The sequence below is a fragment of the Chelonoidis abingdonii genome, chromosome 12, assembly GCF_003597395.2.
Source record: "Chelonoidis abingdonii isolate Lonesome George chromosome 12, CheloAbing_2.0, whole genome shotgun sequence".
NCBI lineage: Eukaryota > Metazoa > Chordata > Testudines > Testudinidae > Chelonoidis > Chelonoidis abingdonii.
The window spans coordinates 2,693,581-2,714,794 of record NC_133780.1 but is presented as its reverse complement, the minus strand read 5'-3'; the positions used below and the strand labels follow the sequence as shown (position 1 = coordinate 2,714,794).

General features: G+C 49.7%; 1 protein-coding gene and 1 pseudogene across 4 annotated transcripts in view; both read right to left on the bottom strand.

Moving 5' to 3' along the window:
* Positions 1–21,214, bottom strand: part of LOC116825152 (killer cell lectin-like receptor subfamily F member 1) — a 212,635-nt pseudogene that overhangs the window by 77,108 nt on the left and 114,313 nt on the right.
* LOC116825153 (early activation antigen CD69-like) overlaps positions 1–21,214 on the bottom strand; it is a 114,079-nt gene that overhangs the window by 5,077 nt on the left and 87,788 nt on the right. For 2 of the 4 annotated variants that reach the window (XM_032780910.2, XM_032780909.2), the window contains exons 1-3: positions 5,098–5,241; positions 1,917–2,486; positions 1,018–1,140 (exon numbers count right to left, since the gene is read on the bottom strand). The exons of 1 other annotated variant lie outside the window; for it this stretch is intronic. In XM_032780910.2, coding sequence (XP_032636801.1) covers positions 1,018–1,140; positions 1,917–2,109 — 316 coding nt within the window. In that variant the 5' untranslated portion in view covers positions 2,110–2,486; positions 5,098–5,241. Of the gene's footprint in view, positions 1–1,017; positions 1,141–1,916; positions 2,866–5,097; positions 5,242–21,214 lie in introns of those variants that run through there. One more of the 4 variants, XM_075071549.1, reaches the window with a different exon arrangement.

Genomic DNA, 21,214 nt, shown 5'->3' with positions numbered 1-21,214 from the left:
ACCTGTGTCCCGAGGCCCACCTGGTTGACACAGAGGATGAATGTTGAATTTGCCGGGAACCGCAGCCCACCAGAAACACAGCCATGAATCCTGAGCTCCTTATGCCACCTGACAAGGCAGTAGGGGTGAAGGGCCCTGCTCATATCACAGCCTCTGATGCACCCCTGCCCCATCCCCTACTTCAGACCCTGCAATCGTCCTGTGTCTGGGAGCTCTGGCACTCAGACAATCGGCTCTGATGGCGCAATTTACAGACTAGATGATTCCACATTCAAATAACCTCCATTTATGCAGATTCGCAAGTTTTCAGGCTGCTCCACTCTCTCCCTTTCTCCATCCAGGAGGTCTCCCTCCTGGCTGGAGAACCGTATAGGACTGAATCCATCCTTCCCTTGTGCAGTCAGTCATCCGCACTCGTGCAGAGTGGGGAGCAGATGCTGCCATAGTGACACCACAGGAGTTTTATAATCTGTTTGCACTGACCTGAGTGACCATGTACAAGCTGCAGGGCAGAGACAAATCAGGCCCCTGGGCTGCATTGCCCAGTGACAGTCTCTCCCGCATCTCCCACCCCAATGTTTTCTATGTCCATCTGCGGACAGCACAGCACTCTCGGATCCCAGCCATGTGCAGTGCAGGGCAGTTCATGTCACTGGGGGGCTGTTAATCTTTGCAAAGTTCAAGATCGAAACACGGAAATGGCCCTGCCTTTGATGCTGCATTAATATAATTGCACTAACTAGGAAACAGAAGCTCCTTCCCGCTGCAGGCAGGGGGGTAGCACAGTGACTCACAGCCCTGGGTAACCAGGTGTGTTTGGGTGACAGAGCATAGTTATCCAACAGCCAGTGGGAGCAGAACACTGGGGGTGGGGGAGACCCCACAGAAACACTCTGGGCTCAGCAGAGTCTGATGTGACTGTTGAAGCAGGGGTAGCCTGGGGGAGGGAGTGGGGAGAAGTTGGGGGGATTGTGAAGTAAGGGGCAGAGACAGGGTCAGTGTGGGCTCCACACTCACCTGTCAGTATGATGGTGGGGAGGATCAAGGGGAGGATGATGAGCATGAAGATTAATATGAGATTGAGAACCAGGCTCTGAACTGTCCAGTGAGGTGCCCGTGGTTTCAACTCAAATTGCAAACCTGTAATAGAAACAACCAGTAATGCTCACACTGCTGCTACAGCAGGGAGGGCTGGGCCCTACACTGATTAACTGCATCAGCTGGCGCTTGTTTGAAAACAGGATATTTCACAAATAGCAAGAGACATTTAGAGTGAATGAAGTGAAAATTTTCATTCCAACGGGAGAGGGGACGGGGGGAAAAATCCTTTAAACTTTTCTAAAAGGACAAAAAAAAACCAAAAAACCCCCCAGGGGTTTCAATTTGAGGTTTTCGGAGATTTCCCCAGCCCCTTGAAAATGTTTCCAGTGAAAGTATTTATTTAAAAAAGAGACAGCATGGCGGGCAGAGACCCCAACATTTTAAATCAAAAATTAATTCTTCTCTTATTTTCTAACACAAATATCCCCTCCTCCCCTTCCTCATTCCTTGTCCATCTGGAATGAAGACTGGCATTGTCTGAAACCTTGAAAACTTCTGAACAAAAAAAATTGTGGAAAAAAAAAAAGTCTTGTTTAAAAAAGCAGTTTCCACCCAGAAAGCGTTGATGGAAAGTTGACCAGCCTGTCTAGCGCTGATGGAGGAAGTGGGGTGAATATGCCGGGACTGAGCAGGGACCTCAGTATCGAAAGCCACAAACTGCTCCTTCCTGGGCTAAAGGCCGCAGCACATTGAAGGCCGTAACTGACTTGTATCTTTTATACAGACCGGCCACTAGAAGGAGCTAAAGCCCCTCACTGGGTTAATGAGAGCTGAGCAGGAGAAGGGTAAGAAAAATCCCAAAGAGGCAGCTGCACCTTTAGGGCAGATTGTGCTGCTCTCTCCACCCTGGGGGAGGATGGTCACGTGAGTTGTTCTGTTTTGTTTCAATGGGGTTTCCTGGGAACCCAGGTCTGGCTCTGCCTTCATCTTCTTAGCAGGAGACGATACGTTCCACATCTTTTCTGTCTCGGAAAGACTCACGGACTCCAAAACAGGCGACTTGTTCATCTGAACCACCTTTCTGCAGCCACTGGTAACTGAGGCCTGTTCACGGTGGGGCTGGCAGAGCCCTTCGTAAGGACAGATTCAAAGCAGCTCACTTGATTACAGCTCAGGCAAAGTTTGGCTACGTGGGGTGATCAGTGAACACACCTTTCAAATAAAATTTGACTGTGAGTTTTGCCTGAATACCCCGATCAGCCAGACTGCGTCTGGGCTGTGTTCGAACGGACTGTTTCAAACCTTTTCTTGGCACTGCTTTTATCCCCAGGGTCAACCAGGCCTTAGCAGGCGCTGCCCAAATCGACTCCAGGTCGCTGAATCATCCTTGTTCTGTTTCCTTTCACTGCTGTCCCGTCCCGTGGGGTCTGGGTTCGAGGCTTTGCCTGTGGAGAGAATCGTCGGGTTACTCAGGCTGGCTCCTGTCAGTGTTTATCTGCCCAGCCACAGCCCTGCACAGCAAGGTCAGTGAGAGCTGCCAGTGCTAGGACTGCCTGGTTTTGTCTACAGCAATTGTCATCTGAAAGATCCCAAAGCACTTGACAAACCCATGGAGGCAGGTGCTGGACTGCGGTCAGTTCCATGCAGAGAGAGTGGGGCCAGATCCTGGGCTGGTGTGAATTGGGGCAGCTCCATTGAAATCACTGATCCTACATCCCCAGCTGGTGAAATGAGCCATCACTCCACTGCAGTCAGTGGGGCCAGATCCTCAGCTCTGCTTAGTGATGTCTCTTTCTACAGTCGTTACAGACACACTTGAATTGGCAGGAATGAATTTGCATCCCCTTATGCAGATAGTTCACAAGAAATCGTTATGGTTCAATTTGAGAGCCTGGAATTTTGCAAGGGGGGGGGCAGTTCCCTCTCTCTGCCCTTGGGGGAGCCCCATGAAGTCCCTGCACCCTGGCAGGACAGAGACTGGGAGAGCAGCAGACACAGACATTCCCACCTGAGCCCTGTGACAGCAGCAGAGCTGCCAGATGAGCAGATCTGAAGGGAGCGACTCCAACAGCAGCCAGCACCTGCTGCTTCAGCGGGAGGGGCAGGACACCCCTGTACTGGACAGTGATGGAATAACCTGCCCCCAGAGAGAGATTCTTCCCTCACCCCCATTGGTTAGAAGCTGGGGCTTGTACCTTGCCACAGGATGATTTAGAGCCCTTCCCACTCCAGGTTACTGTGTAATATTGATGGTAACTCTGGATGGTTCCATTACCCCTATAAACGCCAAGAGCTTGTCAGGAGTCAGAAAAGAAGATTGACCAAGGAGATCTTGTGGCAGTGAGTTCCACAGGCCAGCTGTGCCTTGTGGGGAAACATTTCCCTTCACCAGATTGGAATTTGCCACCTTTTCAAGTCAGGGGAGTGGTCCAGCTATGGCTTCTGGGAGAGCTGTTGTAAAATGACATCTGCCCCCTAGTGGAAATGAAATGTCATTGCAATCAGGCAATAAACGAACAGCTGCATCAATGACCCAATAAAAGGCAGCTAAACAAACAGCCCCCTCCCTTCACAGCTCCTCTCGGGTATTAGCAGAGCCGAGGGGTAATGGGGGAGGGGGTAACGGCTACCTCAGCCAGCTAGGAATTGCCCGACAGTCTCAATGTGTGTCACAGAAATGCTACAAGGGCAGGAATGCGGGAGACAGAAAATGCAGCCAGTCTCCTGTGCTCATACAGAGATTCGGATTCTCCCCTGCCTGGCACCTTGTAACATCTCGGCCACCTGCCTAGTGAGGTGCCAAATGCCACCGGATTAGAATCTCCTCTCCCTGGTATCCACTGGCCTCATCACCAACCCACTGGCAACTACACTGGTCTGGGACAGTGCCAATGAATCACCAGTGGTCCGTCTACACTGCATTGTAAACCCAGTTCTGTGGGACCCGGGTTTATAGACACTTGTGTCTGAACCCAGGCAGGAGCGTTTACACTGCACAGCAAACCTGGGTTTACAATTGCTGCCCTGGGCTCCCAGCTGTGATAATGGCCCATATCGCACTGCACAGACCTTCTGATGAGTCTGCAGCTTGAGCTGTGTCCACACTGCAAAACGACAGGGCTCTGACCAAAGCCACACTAGGATGCAGGCTCAGACCCACACCACAGCCCTAGCCAGGTCCTCAGATCCAGGTCCTAAGTGCTTCCTGACCAGAGTCAGACTGATCTGTGTGCGGACAAAAAGAGGACGGATCTCAAACCTGGGGTCCCTGTGCCGTGTAGACGAGTCGCTTTCTTCCACCCGTCACCAAGAACCGGGCAGAGGAAGGAAAGTAGCATCCTGCTTAGATTTTGGTCTCTGGCATTGCAGAGCTTCTGCCGAGAGCTGCCCCCGACTCCTCCTGCATCGCTTCCCACTGCACGATGAAAGGAGAAGCCCCCTCCCCCCACCAGCCCCGGGGGCATTTGTCCCTGGCTGCTCACAGGATCCAGGCTCCGCAGACCCTGGTGAATTTCATTTGCAAACAGACGAACCCAGGCTGGGGCAGCAGGTTAATAATCGGTAACTCGAGTCCAGCCAGTGCAACTGACACCCACTCCCCAGTGTCTGTATCAGCTCCGGCCCAGAGAGAAGCAGCAGCTGCTGCCCGGGGGGTTGCAGGAGGGACTCACCTGCGGGGACAGACAGCGCCGGACCAACGGAGCAGGAGCCAGAGAGTGAATCCTGCAGCTCCGGGCACCAGGCGGCCCCAGCAAAGGCACCAAACGGAGCCGGCACCAGGGTCTGACCCAGCGCAAACCCCGCGGGGTTTGCAGTGGGGGGCAGAGATCAGACCCCACCTGGCTTTGCAGGATGGGCACATCCCGGGCTGGGCACTGGGGCTGCCCAGGGGTGTCACCGCCCCTGTCCCCAGGGTCCCCCGCCCCATAGGAGCCCCCCGCAACCAGCCCCGCGGGCAAATGAGCGAAACTGGATCCGCGGGGACCAAGCGGGGGAGCCAGGACGGAGCCAGCCCGGCGCCCTGCGGATAAACGCCCCCCGCAGCTCCCTGCTCACCGGGCAGCAGCCCCCGCTCCCGGCCGGGCACAGCCAGGGAAGGGTGAACCCGACCCCGGCGGGTTCGCGGGGCTGGGACACGCTGAGCTACAGCCCGGGTCCTGCTCTGTTCCTCTGCAGAGCACGGGAGGGGGCATAACTGCCTGGCCCGCAGCTCCACCCTGCGGTGTTAAACAAACACGATTGAAACTGGCTCCCAGCCAAAGCAAACCGTTGCCTCCCACATCCTTCGGAAACAAGCGCCGGCAGCAGGAAGCCAAACTCCGCCCCGGATCCCAGCAAACAGACTCCGTGGGGCCAGCGGCGGGGACCTCTCTCCGGGCTGCCAACTTTCTCACAGCTCAAAACCCAACCCCCCTTCTCTGAGGCCCCGCCGCGCTCCCTCCTCCCTCGCTCTCCCCCATCCCCACTCACTTTCACGGGACTGGGGTAGGGAGTTGGGGTGAGGGGCTCCAGCTGGTGATACAGGCTCTGGGTGGGGCCAGAAATGGGGGGTTGGGGTGCAGGGTCTGTGTGTGAGGGCTCTGGCTGGGGGGGTGGGCTCTGGGCTGGGGCCAGGGATGAGGGGCTTGGAGTGCAGGAGGGGCTCCAGGCTGGGGATGGGGCCAAGAGATTTGTTTAAGGGGTCATTTGGTGAAGTTCTCAGGCCAGGGTCATACAGGAGGTCAGGTTAGATGTAATGGTCCCTTAAAATCTATGAAATCTATATCATAGGAAAAGAACAGAAGTTCTTCGAGTGTTCACGTGTAGTCCACAGTAGGTGTGCATGTTCGTCATGTGCACCAGTGCCAGAAGTTTTCCCCTTAGCAGTATCCATACTGGGGGAGTGGCACCTGTATATCACGCTATAAAGGGAGCTATGGGCTCCCCACACCCTCAGTTCCTTCTTGCCACCAGTGAAGGTAGTCAGAACTTTGTGCTCCAGCTCTGCTGCAGTCTTTTTCTTCTTGACCTTAGTGGTACCATTCATGGATTGTTTCTTCGGTGTTAGAGTGGGCTCGGGGCATGCCCCGTGCCCCAGGCTTCAAGTCATGCGACTCTTGTCGCCGTTCTATGCCTAGGAGTGACCCGCATGCTGACTGTCTCCACTGCCTGGGTGAGACTCACATCAGCGACTGTTGTAAGATCTGCAGCTCATTCAAACCAAGGACCAAGAAGGAGAGAGACATTAGACTTCAAGCTCTCCTGATGGAGTCGGTGTTGGCCCCAACTCCGGCATGCCAACTGGACTCAGTGCCTGGCGCCGCATTGTCGGTGCACAGCGAGGCCCCTTTGACTAGCCGGCGCCGCTCTCCCTCCAAAAAGTAAGGGAAGGGCCCAGCCTCATAGCAGCGCTGTGACAAAGAAAGAGGGGAGGCTGGTGGTCCCGCATCGGGCAGCCCTCGGTCTCCTCCAGGCTCCAGACCTCCAACTCGTGTGGAGTGGAGAAGCCCGGCGCCGTTGGTGCGCACAACCCCACCAGTACTGATGCTGTTGACACCGGAGGCAATGCAGGCTGTGAAGGACATTATGAGCCTACTAGTCCCAAGCACGCAGCCAGGGACATGCCCCAGGTCTTGTGGCAAGCCTCCATTAGGTGTCCACCAAAACTCCCCAGCCAGCCGCAGTTCCCACTCCGAGGATCGCTCCTCGCACTGCTCAGCGCGCAGTGGCTGCTCGTCTGGCAGCTCATACCCCTCTTGACGCTGGCCAGACCATCTGGGTTGCCGCCAGGAAGGGAGTCGTGGTGGGGACCCTCGACGCCTCCTGTCAGTGAGTGTAGGCACCGATAGAGTCATTGGGAATGCTCCCTTGCGTGGCTCTCGACAGGATAGGCATTGTCGTTCCCACTCCAGCTCCCAATCAGCTAGATGTTGTGCTCGAGACTCCCCCCGGGGTGCTCGGCACTGGGGCATGAGACCTCGTGTTGCCGTCACGGGTACCGAAGTAGTTCTTCGGGCGGGTACCATTCCTCGACACTGAGGTCCAGGTCCCGAGGGAGACGACGCCATAGGCACTGTTCCTACCGCTCCTGCAGCATGGAGTGCCCAATGGTGACCTCAGCTGCCCATCCTCGGTCCACGCTATTCAGCCGAGACAGACAGCACCACCGGGCTCTCAGCTGGGTCAATGGCAAGGGGCCCCGTGGCAATGACAGTGGTGCCAGTGGGCACCATGATCACCAATGCCGTCCCAGACGGGGGCTCATTCAGTCTCTGGAGCGTCTCAGGTTCCATCGACCTCGTCCGGCTGCCTATGGGACAAGTTGGTGGGACGCAAGTCAGCGGACCCACGCCCAGACTCTGATCTGAGGCTCAACACCCCGGCACCAACTGAGGCTCTTGGCTCCATGCGGGCCCTCTCCCCGGCACTGGATGACACCATAATGGTGCCTCTGCCCTCAGTCCCACAGGAGGACTTCAAGGCACACCAAGACCTGCTGAAGTAGGTGGCATCCAGCCTCCAACTGCAGGCCGAGGAGATGGAGGGTCCGTCGAATTCCCTCTTCAATGTCCTGCTCCCTTGGCACCAGGCCGTGTGGCCCTGCCCCTGCACCAGGGTATGGCCAACATCTCAAACACCCTGTGGCAAACTCCTGCCTCCTTGGCCCCAATCTCCAAGAAGGCTGAGAGGAAGTACTTTGTGCCAGCAAAGGACCATGAATACTTTTATTCCCTCCTGGCACTCAACTCGCTCGTGGTGGAATTGGTAAACCACAGGGAGCGACGGAATTTTTTTATTGTTTCTTTATACAATCAAACACAGCAAGCAGCAAATGTTTGGCCACATACCTTTGAAACCCCAAACCATATTCAGGTTTTGGCAGACTAATTTCAGCTTTTCAATTAAAAAAACCACCACAATTTTTGAAGGAAAGCAGACATTGTCCATAATTTTTTTCTGCTTTTTAAAAACCCCTAGTTTTCGATTCAAAAAAAGTTTTGACAGAAAATATTTGTCCAACCCTTTTAATGAGCTTTAGTGCCTTTTAGCACTAGCTGATGCTGAGAACCAGTGATACCTTGTAAAGAAGTTTTCTCAAAACTGGGTTTGTGCCGAGATGTGGAAGGTTTATTTTTCCCTGGCCCGCCCCAGGGCGGAGGGGAGGGGAGCAAGTGGGGCAATTTGCCCCTGGCCCCACAGGGCCCCCCACGAGAATATAGTATTGTACAGTATTACAATTTTTTTATGGAAGGGGCCCCTGAAATTGCTTTGCTCCAGGCCCCCTAAATCCTCTGAGCGGCCCTGTTACCATTCCTGATGTCCAATTTGTGTCCATTTATTCTTTTATGTAGAGACTGTCTGGTTTGGCCAATGTGCATGGCAGAGGAGAGTTACTTGTTGCTACAGCCAACGTATGACCCAGCAGTGCCATGTCGGCATATTTCTCAGAGAGGAGGGTTATGTTCTACTGATTCAGAGTCTGAATGAATTGAGCGGAGATGTCATAAATGTGTCATTCAGTTTCCATCTGAGCAAGACAGCAGCTTGGATCATATCTGTGCTCATTCCACCCACCTCTTCACTCCAGACATTGCTCATTGCACTGAAAGCTCCTTCCACTGAGCTGGACACAGAGCACATTCAACACTCGGCTGCGATAAAGTCCCATGTTAGCATTTTGTAGCCTGGTGTCACAGAGTCCCCGGACAATGCTCTGGAACTGCCCCCCACAAAGCCAGTCAGGACTTTGGGGAGCCTCCTCTCCCTTGGAGCAGACTGTTTTCAGGGCAAGAAGCTCACACGTCTTCACCTCCTGGGTCTCTCCTTGGAGCATTCAGCATCCTCTGCCCCTCCGTGCGCTTCCCACAGCGAGCTGCCCCAGCGAGGTCCTGGGGAAGCCACAGGGTGCTGCACCCCCACTTCGCAGTCAGATGTGACTCTCAGCCAGCCAGTAAAAGAGAGGTTTATTCAATGACAGAAACCCAGTCTAAAACAGAGCTTGTAGGTACAGCGAACGGGACCCTTCCGCCGGGTCCGTTTTGGGGGGCAGTGAGCCAGACCCTCACGTCTGCACTTCACTCCTTGTCCCCAGCCAGCTCCAGACTGAAAACCCCTCCAGCCCCTCCTCTTCTGCTGAATTCCTTTCCCGGGCCAGGAAGTCACCTGACCTCTTTGTTCTCCCATACCGTTAGCATCCCCTTGCAGGAAGGAAGGGCTTGGGCCATTAGTTGCCAGGCGACAGTGGGTCGGCCAGGAACTGAGGCCCCCACACAGTATTCAGAGGGAACATTAAGAACATTCCCAGTTCATCACGCCTGGGTTTGTCAAAGGTGCCAATGGGAATGAAATGGCCAATTCCCACTGAAGGCGAATGGGGATTAAGCTCTGAACCCACCCTTTGAAGAGCCCAGCTGTAGTACACCTCTACCCTGATATAACACGGTCTTCGGGAGCCAAAAAATCTTACCGTGTTATAGGTGAAACCACATTATATCGAACTTCCTTTGATCCGCCAGCTGAGATCTGGTCCCATTGACTAACGGAGGTACAGCTGATTCACACCAGCTGGGGGCCTGGCTCCAGTGATTCCAAGGGAGTCATGACCAATTTACACCTGACGGGATTTGGTCCATGATTCTTTCAGAGCAGAGACACACAAACCTGTTTCTACGTTTGCCCTTGTGAGGTTGACTAGCCAAGCTGTCTAGCCAAAGAACACAAGGCCTTTCGGAAGATGATTATAGTTCTTTAAAAAACCTAGGCAATTCCATAGAAAAAGCTCTGCAGAGTGAACATTAAGATGGCAGAGTGAGGCACAAGAAGTCAGGAAATGCTAACGTTACGCTCACCCAGGCAACCTTAACTCTGCTCCTTTGGGCACCTGTGTTATGATGCAGTGTCATAAACAGATAGTTAAGGATTAATGTCTCTTTTACCTGTAAAGGGTTAAGAAGCTCAGTAAACCTGGCTGACACCTGACCAGAGGACCAATGAAGGGACAAGATACTTTCAAATCTTGGTGTAGAGAAGTCTTTGTTTGTGCTCTTTGTTTTGGGGGTTGTTCGCTCTTGGGACTAAGAGGGACCAGACATCAATCCAGGCTCTCCAAATCTTTCTGAATCAGTCTCTCATGTTTCAAACTTGTAAGTAATAGTCAGGCAAGGCGGGATAGCTTTGTTTTGTTTTCTCAACTTGTAAATGCGTCTTTTGCTGGAAGGATTTTACCTCTGTTTGCTGTAACTTTGAACCTAAGGCTAGAGGGGGTTTCCTCTGAGCTATATGAATCTGAGTACCCTGTAAAGTATTTTCCATCCTGATTTTACAGAGATGATTTTTACCTTTCTTTTCTTTAATTAAAAGCCTTTTTTTTTCTTAGAACCTGATTGATTTTTTCCTTGTTTTAAGATCCAAGGGGATTGGATCTAAACTCACCAGGGGTTGGTGGGGGGAAAGAAGGGGGAATGGTTAAATTCTCCTTGTTTTAAGATCCAAGGGGTTGGATCGGTGTTCCCCAGGGAATTGGTGAAGTCCCTCAAGGCAGCCCAGGGAAGGGAAAGTTTGGGGGGGACAGGTAGTGCCCCAGACACTGAAATTTCTGGGTGGTGGCAGTGTTACCAGATCTAAGCTAGTGATTAAGTTTAGAAGTGTCCATGCAGGTCCCCAAATTTGTACTCTAAAGTTCAGAGTGGGGAAGGAACCTTGACATGCAGACTTTAACTGCATGAGCACATGTTGATCTTTCTGCCGGGCTCACTCAGAGCGAGGGAGTCACTAGCCCTAATATGGTCACACAAAGGAGTTGTGGGTAAGGAGCCCACACTATGTTAGGGGTGCAAAGATTGTGGCTCCAGGCATGGAGGTGGGAGGAGTAGGGGTTTCATGCTTCACATTTCTCTGCCTTTCCTAAGACAGAAAATATCATAATGCCTCTATATAAATCCATTGTACGCCCATATCTTGAATACTGCATGCAGGTCTGGTTACTCCAGCTTAAAAAAGATCTATTGGAATTGGAAAAGATTCAGAAAAGGGCAACAATAATTATTGGGGGTATAGAACAGCTTCCATATGAGGGGAGATTAATAGGACTGGGACTTTTCAGCTTGAAAAAGAGATTACCAAGGAGGGATATGATAGAGGTCTATAAAGTCGTGACTGGTGTGGAGAAAGTAAATAAGGAAGTGCTGTTTACTTCTTCTCCTAATTCAAGAACTAGGGGTCATCAAATGAAATTAATAAGCAGCAAGTTTAAAACAAACAAAAGGAAATATTTCTTCACACAATGCACAGTTAACCTGTGGAACTCCTTGCCAGAAGATGTTGTGAAATCCAAGACTATAACAGGGTTCAAAAAAGAACTAGATAAGTTCATGGAGGACAGGTCCATCAATAGCTGTTAGCCAGGATGGACAGGAATGGTATCCCTAGCCTCTGTCTGCCAGAAGCTGGAAATGGGTGACGGGATGGCGTCACTTGATGATGACCTATTCTGTTCATTTCCTCTGGGGCACATGGCACTGGCCACTGTTGGAAGACGGGATACTGGGCTAGATGGACCTTTGGTGTTACCCAGTGCGGCTGTTCTTATATTCTTATGAGTATGTGGGCAAGGCGGGACAAGAAGTGGGTGGAACCTCGACTCCCCACCTCCCTCCACCAGGGCCTAATCTGCACCCCACTGACCACTGGCTTCAGCAGGCTTTGAGTCAGCCCCTCAGTGCACCATGCAGCAGTGCTGGCTGGGCGTGTAGAGAGACGGTTGGCTACACTGATCAAAGGTGCAGTGAGTGATTAACCGTCCTCCCCCGGGGCAGTGGGGGGCTCTGGGGCACGGCATTGCCTGTAGGCTCCCTGCTGGAGTTGGGCTGTATGCACTGCTCCTGACTCAGTGCTGGGGCTGGTGGCACAATCCTGTCCTGAGTGTGGAGGCTGGTCAGTGCCCAGTGAATGAGCCCTGGGCTCTGGGGGTCCCTACCTCACTCTGCGCCTCAATCTGTTCACACTTACGGCCCTGATCCTGCAAAGGTTTCCCCATATGCTTCAGTTTGTGCATTGTCTGTCGTCCCACCATAGGCCCAAAGCTCAGCACGGGCACCCGGCCTGGCAGGATCGGGGCCTCAGAGTCAAACTCCACTGTCTAGTTTCACAACAGTGGGGCTAGGAGTGAGGAGAATAAAACAGGGGGTTTATTTTTAAGAAGAAATTTCAAATATACATTCTATGGAGTCATGCTGTGGAGTGTCCACAGCGGAAATAAGATATTTATTTTTGGAGTTTGTAGAAATGTGACCTGCTCCTGTGCTAGCCACAGGGACATGTGGTTCTGACATATGAAATCTAAATATAAACAGGCCTTGACAAGTGATGGTTATAAGAGGAGGTGGGGGTAGGAGGGACAGAAAGAAGACGGACACTCACTGAACATTGCACTAAGAATAGACACATGGGCTGCAAGGACTGGAACCAGGTTGCTGAGTCATTTTGTTTTGTATTATTTCTTTGTTTACTGTGGAGCCCTGTTCCCAGAATCCCCCCCGCCCCATCCACTGCCCCTTTCTCCCCCAATACCAGGGGTTCCCTCTGCCCCCCATGTCAGCTGCTCTTTATCACCCCCTTCCTCCAGTGCAGGGTCCTCCATTGTCCACACCCAATGGCTGGGGCTCTCTGTGCCCTCATTCCCTCTCCCGCAATGCCAGGGGCTCAGTGAACACCTGCATTTCCCCTCCCCCCATGCTGCCGTCTTCCCCATCCTTCTTCTTGCTGTCTCTGAGATGCTTCACTGAGGGCGTCAGCCTGTTAAAGTCTCTTGGGAGGCTCGGCAGAGAGGGGCAGGGGGTGTTCAGCATGAAGGGGTCAATGGTGCCTTCAACCAGGTCTTTGATCTGTGAATGGTTGCAGAGCTGCTTGAAGCAGCGGCTGCACTCAAAAGCTGGCAGACATCCCATAAGTCTTCATTTCTCCCCTGCCAACTTTATGATCCCCCTTCCCCGCCGAGACCATCCCCTGACATTCTGGCAGTGATCGGCCACAGACTGGAAAGTGACCGTGTCACAGACAGAGAAGTGCCAGGGAGCTGGTGGCTTTGCAAGCCCAGTGACCTGTTTAGGTGGAGGATGGTGCAGTCATGCAGGAAGGGCTTTGGAGGGAAGATGATGGACAAGGGCAGGATTTGGTCCCAGAGGTGATGGATTCCATGACTTCAGCAGAGCTCCGTGACTCCCGCTTCAGCCCCCAGGTCTGGGGCAGTCAGCAAACACAGCTGGTGGCTCCTCCCATTCGGGGTAACTGTTACCCCCCCGCTTCTCCCTCCTTGTGCCAGGGTTTTACCCTCTGCTGGGGTCTGGCAGCGCCTCAGCCCTGCGCTTAACCCTGGCTCCTGCCCCAATCCCTGTTCATGATGAGAACAGCACCTCCTTTATCAGCCTCTTTGATGATAATGTCAGGGTTGTTTCTGAGGCTGTGGATGGCATTGCGTTCTGCATGACTTAGGTTTTGAGGCAAGCAGTGTTGTTTTTCCACAATTTCTGCCTGTGCACGTCGGCGGAAGCATTCAATGTAGAGGTCCAGACTGTCATTTTGACCCTCAGGAGGAGTCCATGTGGAGTTCTTCTTCTTGTGCTGTTGGTGGGAGGGTACCTGTGTATCAGTGCACTGTTCAGTGTTGTCCTGAAAGTATTCTTTGAGTCAGAGATGGCAAAAGTAGGCTTCCAGATCGCCACAGAACTGTATCATGTTGATGGGGGTGGCAGGGCAGAAAGAGAGTCCCCTAGATAGGACAGACTTTTCTTCTGCGCTGAGTGTTTAGTTGGATAGATTGACGATATTGCTGGGTGGGTTGGGGGTACCACTGTTGTGGCCCCATGTGGCTGGTAGGAGTTTAGACAGCTTACAATCCTTTTTCTTTTGTAGAGAGGTGAAGTGAGTAATGTAGATCTCCTGTCTTATTTTAGTGAAGTCCGTTTGTATGGAAGTTTGGTTATTAATGAGAGTCTCCAGGTTGGAGAGCTCTTTTTTGATGTTTTCCTGTTTGCTGTATAGGATGCTGATCAGGTGGTTCCTCAGTTTCTTTGATAGAGTATGGCATAATCTCTCACTGTGGTCTGTGTAGTATGTAGATAGCAGTGGATTTTTTACCTTTAGTCCATTTGGTATGATTTCCATCCATTTGCATTTGGAGAGGAAGATGATATCTGTCTGTATTTGTGCAAGTTTCTTCATGAGGTTGATGGACTGTCTCTCGCTGTATGTCTGTGCAGCACCCGGCACAATGGGGCCCTGATCTCAGTTGTGGCAGGGACTGTCTCTCCCTGTGGGTCTGTGCAGTGCCCGCACCATGGGCCCCAGATCTTATTTGGGGCAACAAGCTGCTACCATAAAATACATAATCATCATCATCATGAATAAATGATTAATAATAGGCTAAATGAATTTTGACTAACATACAATGTGGCATTTGAACTTTCCAGTGATTTAAGAGTACTTTCCAACTCTGTTTCAGACCAGGTGCAGAAAGCAAGAAGTAAAACTGATACATGCAAAATTGATCTCAAAGTAACCAGAAAATGCCCAAGGGGGATCAGCAAACATGTGTTGGCCTTATTGGGAAGTTGTATTGGTGTTTTATCTCCATGGGGAACCTACTGTCTAATCAGAAAGCCGATGACTAAGAAAAGATCTGACAAAATAACCCCTTGAGGTAGAAATCACTCAATGTAATTTTTAAAAAATGTTTTACAAAGTAAGCCAATAACTGCACAGGGATCTTGTCTGTGTCCAGGAATTGCTTATGTGGTGTGTTTCTTACAGCCCCAGCTCCTGGAGTCCTGTGATTAGGTAAAATCTCAGCTTTCATTTTAAAAGGGATGAAGTTTCTAGCTAAGCTGGTGCGAAAACGGAATTTCCATTCTGCCATTCCAAAAATTGTTTTTGTTCTGAATTGAAACCAAAAGTTAAAATTTTAAAGTTTTCTGACAAACTAAAGGTAAAAAATATATATTTTGGACCATCAAATTATTTTTTAGATTGTTGAATTATATAAATTGGATAAGGGTCAAACATATTGTTTCAGCGAAGTAAAAATGTTTAATTTGGACTTTATTGGTTTGATTCATTTCCTTTAGGCTTTTATCTTAGAGTACAATATATAAAGAATAAGCATGATTTTCACTACATCTGACTTTAATTAAGCTGATCTCATTTTCATGAAATGTAATACTGCCTTTAGCTCCCCTCCGCGTGCGTCATCCCCCAGGGGAGAGCTTTATTCTTCAGTACCAGGCCAACCAAACTGGGCGTTTTTGTAAGATGACAGAGGTGGGAAAATGAGCGTGTGTTAGGGGCCATGTAACTCCAAAGTGAGCCGGAATGGAAATACCACGTATGGATTTCTCTGTTGATCTGAGAAGGCGCTGAGCCAGTCATTGGCATGGATGGTGTGGGGGGACTGTAAAGACATTCCTGTCTGTTTTCTCAACCTCACTCATGCAGAGAAGACTCATAAGGAGGGCTCGGTTTTCACAGCAGAAAGCAGTGTGGCTTTACATACAGACGACACTCTCACAGTAAAACCCTCATGTGACGGCATCTACATTGAGCTGTTGTGTCTGATTCTGTCTGTACAATCTAAGGTCAGATCTACATTACAAACTTATATCGGCATCACTGCGTCACCCAGGGGTGTGAAAATCCACCCCCTGAGCGACGTACTGACACCGACTTGGCCCCGGTGTCAGCAGCGCATGTTGATGAGAGGGCGTCTCCCATTGACACACCTCCTGCCTCTCGGGAAGGTGGCGTCCCCGTGCCAAGGGGAGGAGCTCTACCGGCAGCCTAGGGAGCATCTTCATTGAATGCTAAGCAGCGCGGCTGCACCGGTGCAGAGCTGGAAGTGGAGACAAGCCCTGAGTGCAAACACGGCGGTGCAGATCCACAGGGCTCTGTTGTGCCCTGACCTTCCTCCAGTCCCTTTGGGAGCACGCCGAGGACTGGAGCTGAGCTTTTCCCCAGGTGGGGCGCATGGCTCCACAGCTCTGCCACTGGGACTCCCAGGTCCAGCAGCCCCGGCTTCTCCCCATGCACTCTCAGAGGGACTGCGGTGAGTTCAGATCCCCATGGGGACTGCAGTCCCTTCAGCCGGCCATGGACCCACTGAGCGTTTTCAGTGCCAGGGGACCGCCTGTTCAGAACAAGGCAACACTTCTTAGTCCCCTGGAATACAGCGTCTGCGAGTCCTTCGATCAGCATAGGAAAGCCAAGCCTAAGCCAAAGTCGACAATGGCAAAAGCCCCTGCCCTGATATCGTGTGACCTAGAATCCATCCTCTCGCTCTTGCTTTGCGCCTCTGACTTCCTGTGTGTCTGCAGCAGCACACTTAAAAAAAACCCACCACTCCTCCCCTCCTCCACCTCTTTGGCCTCCTGCTTGGGACTTTCCACTTTGTTCACCTGCACAGAGCTGGTGGAAATCGCTTGCTCTTGGCTGCTGGTCGGCAGGAGATAATGGCACAGCGGGTCTTGCATTCATTCCTCTCTGTCCATTTCATTCAGTTCTTTATGGTGCACTTGGGTCCAGCCCTGACTGGCACATGTAACATCCACTCATCCCTTTTCTCCATCCCAGTGGATAGCAATACAGAGTGGGTGGGGAAACTGAGGCACAAAAGTTGCTCATAAAAAATTTACAAAAAAATCCCATGTTCTCTTCACTGCAGTTTTTACGTCATTTCAGCTAGTCAAGGGATAAGGTTGACCTTGACTGGCTACTTCAAAGTAAAAACCAGCTGAATCTTGTCTTTGCTCAGGTTTTACAGCAGGATTGCTAACAGCATTTATCTGTCTCAGTGTAAACACCCTGGTTGTGCAGTGCAGATTTAGGCTACGCAGGCAAAACCAGCCATCAGCGGAATAAAATGTAGCGAAATAGGCATTGTCAGAGTGGATCAGATCTGACTCCCATCTATCCCAGTGACCTGTCTCTCCCAGTGGCCACCACCAGCTGCTTCAGCACAAGGGACAAGAAACCTTACAGGAGTCAGTTATGGGATAACCATCTCCAGGGACATATGCCGGCTGCGCAAACACACCAGGACTCAGGGTATGTGCACAAGTGAGTAGCCCCTAGTGTCCTGGCTTCTCTGCTGTTGGTTTTCCAGCTAGCTGGATCAAAGCCAGCTGCAGTATGTTGTTAGCGAAAAGACCAACGGGGCACCAAATTGTCAAGGAAAAACCACCACTCTATTGAATTTGAATCAGATAGCCTGAAGCACCTTTTATTGATCTACAAGTGATCACAGGGAGAGACAGCGTGTCACCCTGGCAAGGGTAAAGCTGCTCTGCCTGTTACAAAATTTACTGAGCTTATAAAGGTTAAAACCGCAAAACGTCACACATCGATTACACAATGATACAGCCTTATTTGGATTTTACACTGCAAAACATGACTGATATTTTCCCTATATGGCATGAATATTGCTATTTAGCAATCAACTCTTACACATTTTTCCTGTTATTGTCTTTGCTAGTCAAGTGTGTTGTTTGACCGTTCTAGCACCTTTTCTGTAGCCCCAACAGCAGGCTCAGCTGTTGTAACTTAACAGATTTCCTGGTTCCCCTTTATCCAATTCTAGTTCCTCTTTTTTGGGCCCTGACCACATCTTTCTGCCTCGGCATGTCCTTTGTACAGAAAAACAAGCTTAGCTAAGGCTCTAAATTATTTTTGCTCAAAGGCCTAGGGCCTAAGACAAGGGGTGGGGGGGGCGTTATTTTCCCTATCATTCCCTCCTTTGGATGCCCATCTACGGCATCCAACACTTATAATTGAATGTTCATTAGGTCTTGGATTTCTGCATAAGGGGCTTCTTCTTCTTCATGGGGAAACTCTAAGGAAGAGTAGAGTGAATGGTCTGCTGGAGAAGGGATTAATTCCCTTACAGGGCCTAAGACCAGTGTTTGTTGTGGACTATATAAAGTTGGCTTTGGGCGGTGGCAGGATGGGCAGCAATTACCACGACAACAACAGCAAAGGCAAAAGGTTAAAACCAAAGCAAACCTCCCCCCAGCAATATCCAGAATATCCATGGGCGCTGGGAGGGATGAAGAACCTTTGTAACCTGACAATAGATATCTGTTTCTACACAAAGAGAGGAGGACATGTGCGCAGTCTGAAAGGCATTAAGTGCATTGTTATATATATTTTCTAGAAGGTGTAGTTATTGTTGTATCTGTGAGATTTTCTGAATTTCAGGTAATAGAGACAATAGATTGCTAAAGCGATCAGGTACCACGGATGTCCAATCAAAGGGGATTTGGTATTGTAAAGAAACTTGATATGATTTTTCAGCAGGCACGTATATGTTGTGGGTACCTGAGGCAGTGACTAAATTAAAACCTACATCACGTGGGATAGAGGAGGAGTTCACATGCACACAGCTATCATTGACAAATATTAGGGTTTGGGAGTCAAGGGTTGTAATATGCCCAGTACCTTCCCAACACACGTGATGGTGTAGCTTTTAATTTAGTCACCGCCTCAGGTACCCACAACATATACATGCCTGCTGAAAAATCATGTCAAGTTTCTCTATCAATGTCTATATGTGCTACAGACAGACCCACACACACACATGATTGCAGTGCAGACTTCAGAGATGTACACTGGGAATCAGGAGAGGTTAGATCTCTTCCAAACCTCTTGGGTTTTTTTCAGCGTTTACTATTCTAACTGTGGAGAGTCTCATTCACCGTATACACTCCCAGGCCTTTCTTCAATCCTGCTAAACTCTTGGCCTCAATTCTAGTTTGGGATTATGACTTAGAACTTCAAAAGAAACATAATGCTCACACATGATCTGTCCCCTGATTTGTGTAACAAACCAGGAGGACAAATATAGAACATTCCAGTGTACTGTCTAACGTGGCATTTGCTTGTGCCAATATTTGCAAGAGTTATTTACAGTAGAGAAGTTTTCATTTTGCTGGAGTATTAACAAAGATGCTCAAGTTTAGATCCACTTTCAAAACCAAGCCATGCCTTAGACACTCAGCAGGGACAGTTATTTACACTTCTGAATCCTTTTCCTGTAAACTACTGAAGCATATTTAGGTTTGGAAGAATTTGATTTTTATTTGTTTATAATTTTGAGGGATCGTATCGATGTTCATTTTAAGCGTTTTTTCCTATTTTATTCATTTGCACTGTTGCACAAAATGTTGGGTTTAAAACATTTTTATTAGGTATATTGATTTAAATGTAAATTCTGAGCAGTCAGACAATGGGGTGCCAGACAGTAACTATTTAAGGACACTAGATATTGAGATTCAGAAAGTTAACGCTAAAACAACAAAGTTACAACACACACTGTCAGCATCCTATGTTGCAATTTTAGTCTTAATTAAACTCTAATACAGGTCTCAAGCACCATTTTTCTTACTGTGCCTGGCTACACACGTCTGTTATCGTGATGGAAAATATTTCCATCACTTTGTGTGCGAGTGTGGTGAAATCAACATTTACCGATGAGTTTCTAATCTTTCCAATTCCCCATATATTTACAATCTTATCTCCTAAACAAATGTTTGAAGTGCCCACACCCAACTCCAGGAATATGAACAGAGAGGGCTCCTCCTGATGGTGAATCTGTTCATTGCACTTATNGACTTAGGTTATGAGGCAAGCGATGTTGTTTTTCCACGATCTCTGCCTGTGCACGTCGGCGGAAGCATTCAATGTATAGGTCCAGACTGTCATTTCGACCCTCAGGAGGAGTCCATGTGGAGTTCTTCTTGTGCTGTTGGTGGGGAGGGTACCTGTGTATCAGTGCACTGTTCAGTGTTGTCCTGGAAGTATTCTTTGAGTCGGAGACGGCGAAAGTGATTATAGTATAAATGTCAGCATTGTTCACAGTTTGATTTCAGATGACTTGAAACTGGCATTTCTCAAACTATGTGGGCAGGTCTTACAAGGGAGCATAGGAACGTGTTACGGGAGGTGTGAGTTGTGTGGTATGTGTGTGTGGGGTTGATTCTGTCAGCCCAGGTGGCTGGGGCTTGTGCAGAAGGACGGTGCACACCCGAGTGGTAGGTATAAAGGAGGCAGCCGGACCTCTGCCACTGTGCTCAGTCTCTTTTTCGTCCACCCCATTCCCCACCTGGAGGCAGCTGGACTCTGGCTCTCAGCTCCAGGATGGCGTCAGCAGTGCAGAAGTAAGTGTGGCAATGGGGCACTAAGTCTGCTATGAAAAGTGATATTTACAAATATCATTTTCCACATTTCCACCCTTACTTCTGTGTTGCTGCTGGAGCATGCTGCCTTCAGACCTGGGTGCCTGGGCAGCAGTTGCTGCTCTCTGCTCTGCCTTCAGAGCTGGATGGTGGTATATGTGCTTGGGGAAAGGGAGAATAAACAACAACGGACACAAAGAAGGGGGCCTGATCAAATAAGATTGAGAACCACCTCTTTAAACAGCTAGGTAATGTGTTCATTCCATGATCACCTCCATAGAAATCCCAACTGCCTCTGATCCAGCAGCCAAAACCTCCATTGCGCCCAACAACTTTTACAATGCAGTTGTAGGTTGCCAGTTGAATAATCGGTAGCATATCAAATGAAAATGTAGAGATATCTTAAAATTATGTTTGATACCAAAGTAATACCAGAGGTTCTGTAATTTCTTCATTATTCATTTTCATATGTAAACAATTTTTCTTTTTAATCCAGAGTCAGCCTAAAATCTTCCAGTTTTGCAGCACTGTTGTGATGTAGTTTAGGTCCAGCTTGCTGTGGAGTAAATAAGATTTTGCTTATAACAAATTGTTTGGAACAACCAGTGCTATTAAAGAGCCATCCAGTAGTAAAATCTCTTTTAGAGAGAGGATTGCTTTGCAATGAAATGTGGACCAATGAATACACTTTAGTTGCCTCTTTATGTTGCAGAGTAACTCCATTATGAGGCTGGTGGGTAAGAACAGGGAAAGAAGAACCTTTTGGTTTTTTTGGTGACTGGCTGTTCATTGCACCAAAAGCATGTGAGGCACCTTACAAAAAAATAAAATAGACAAATTCTTTGCTCTGAACTTCTGACTGTTAAATGGTGTACAGTAGGACCTCAGAGTTATGAACTGATTGGTCAGCCACACACCTCATTTGGAACTGGAAGTAGTAATCAGCAGCGGAGACCTCCCCTTCTTCCCTCCCCCCC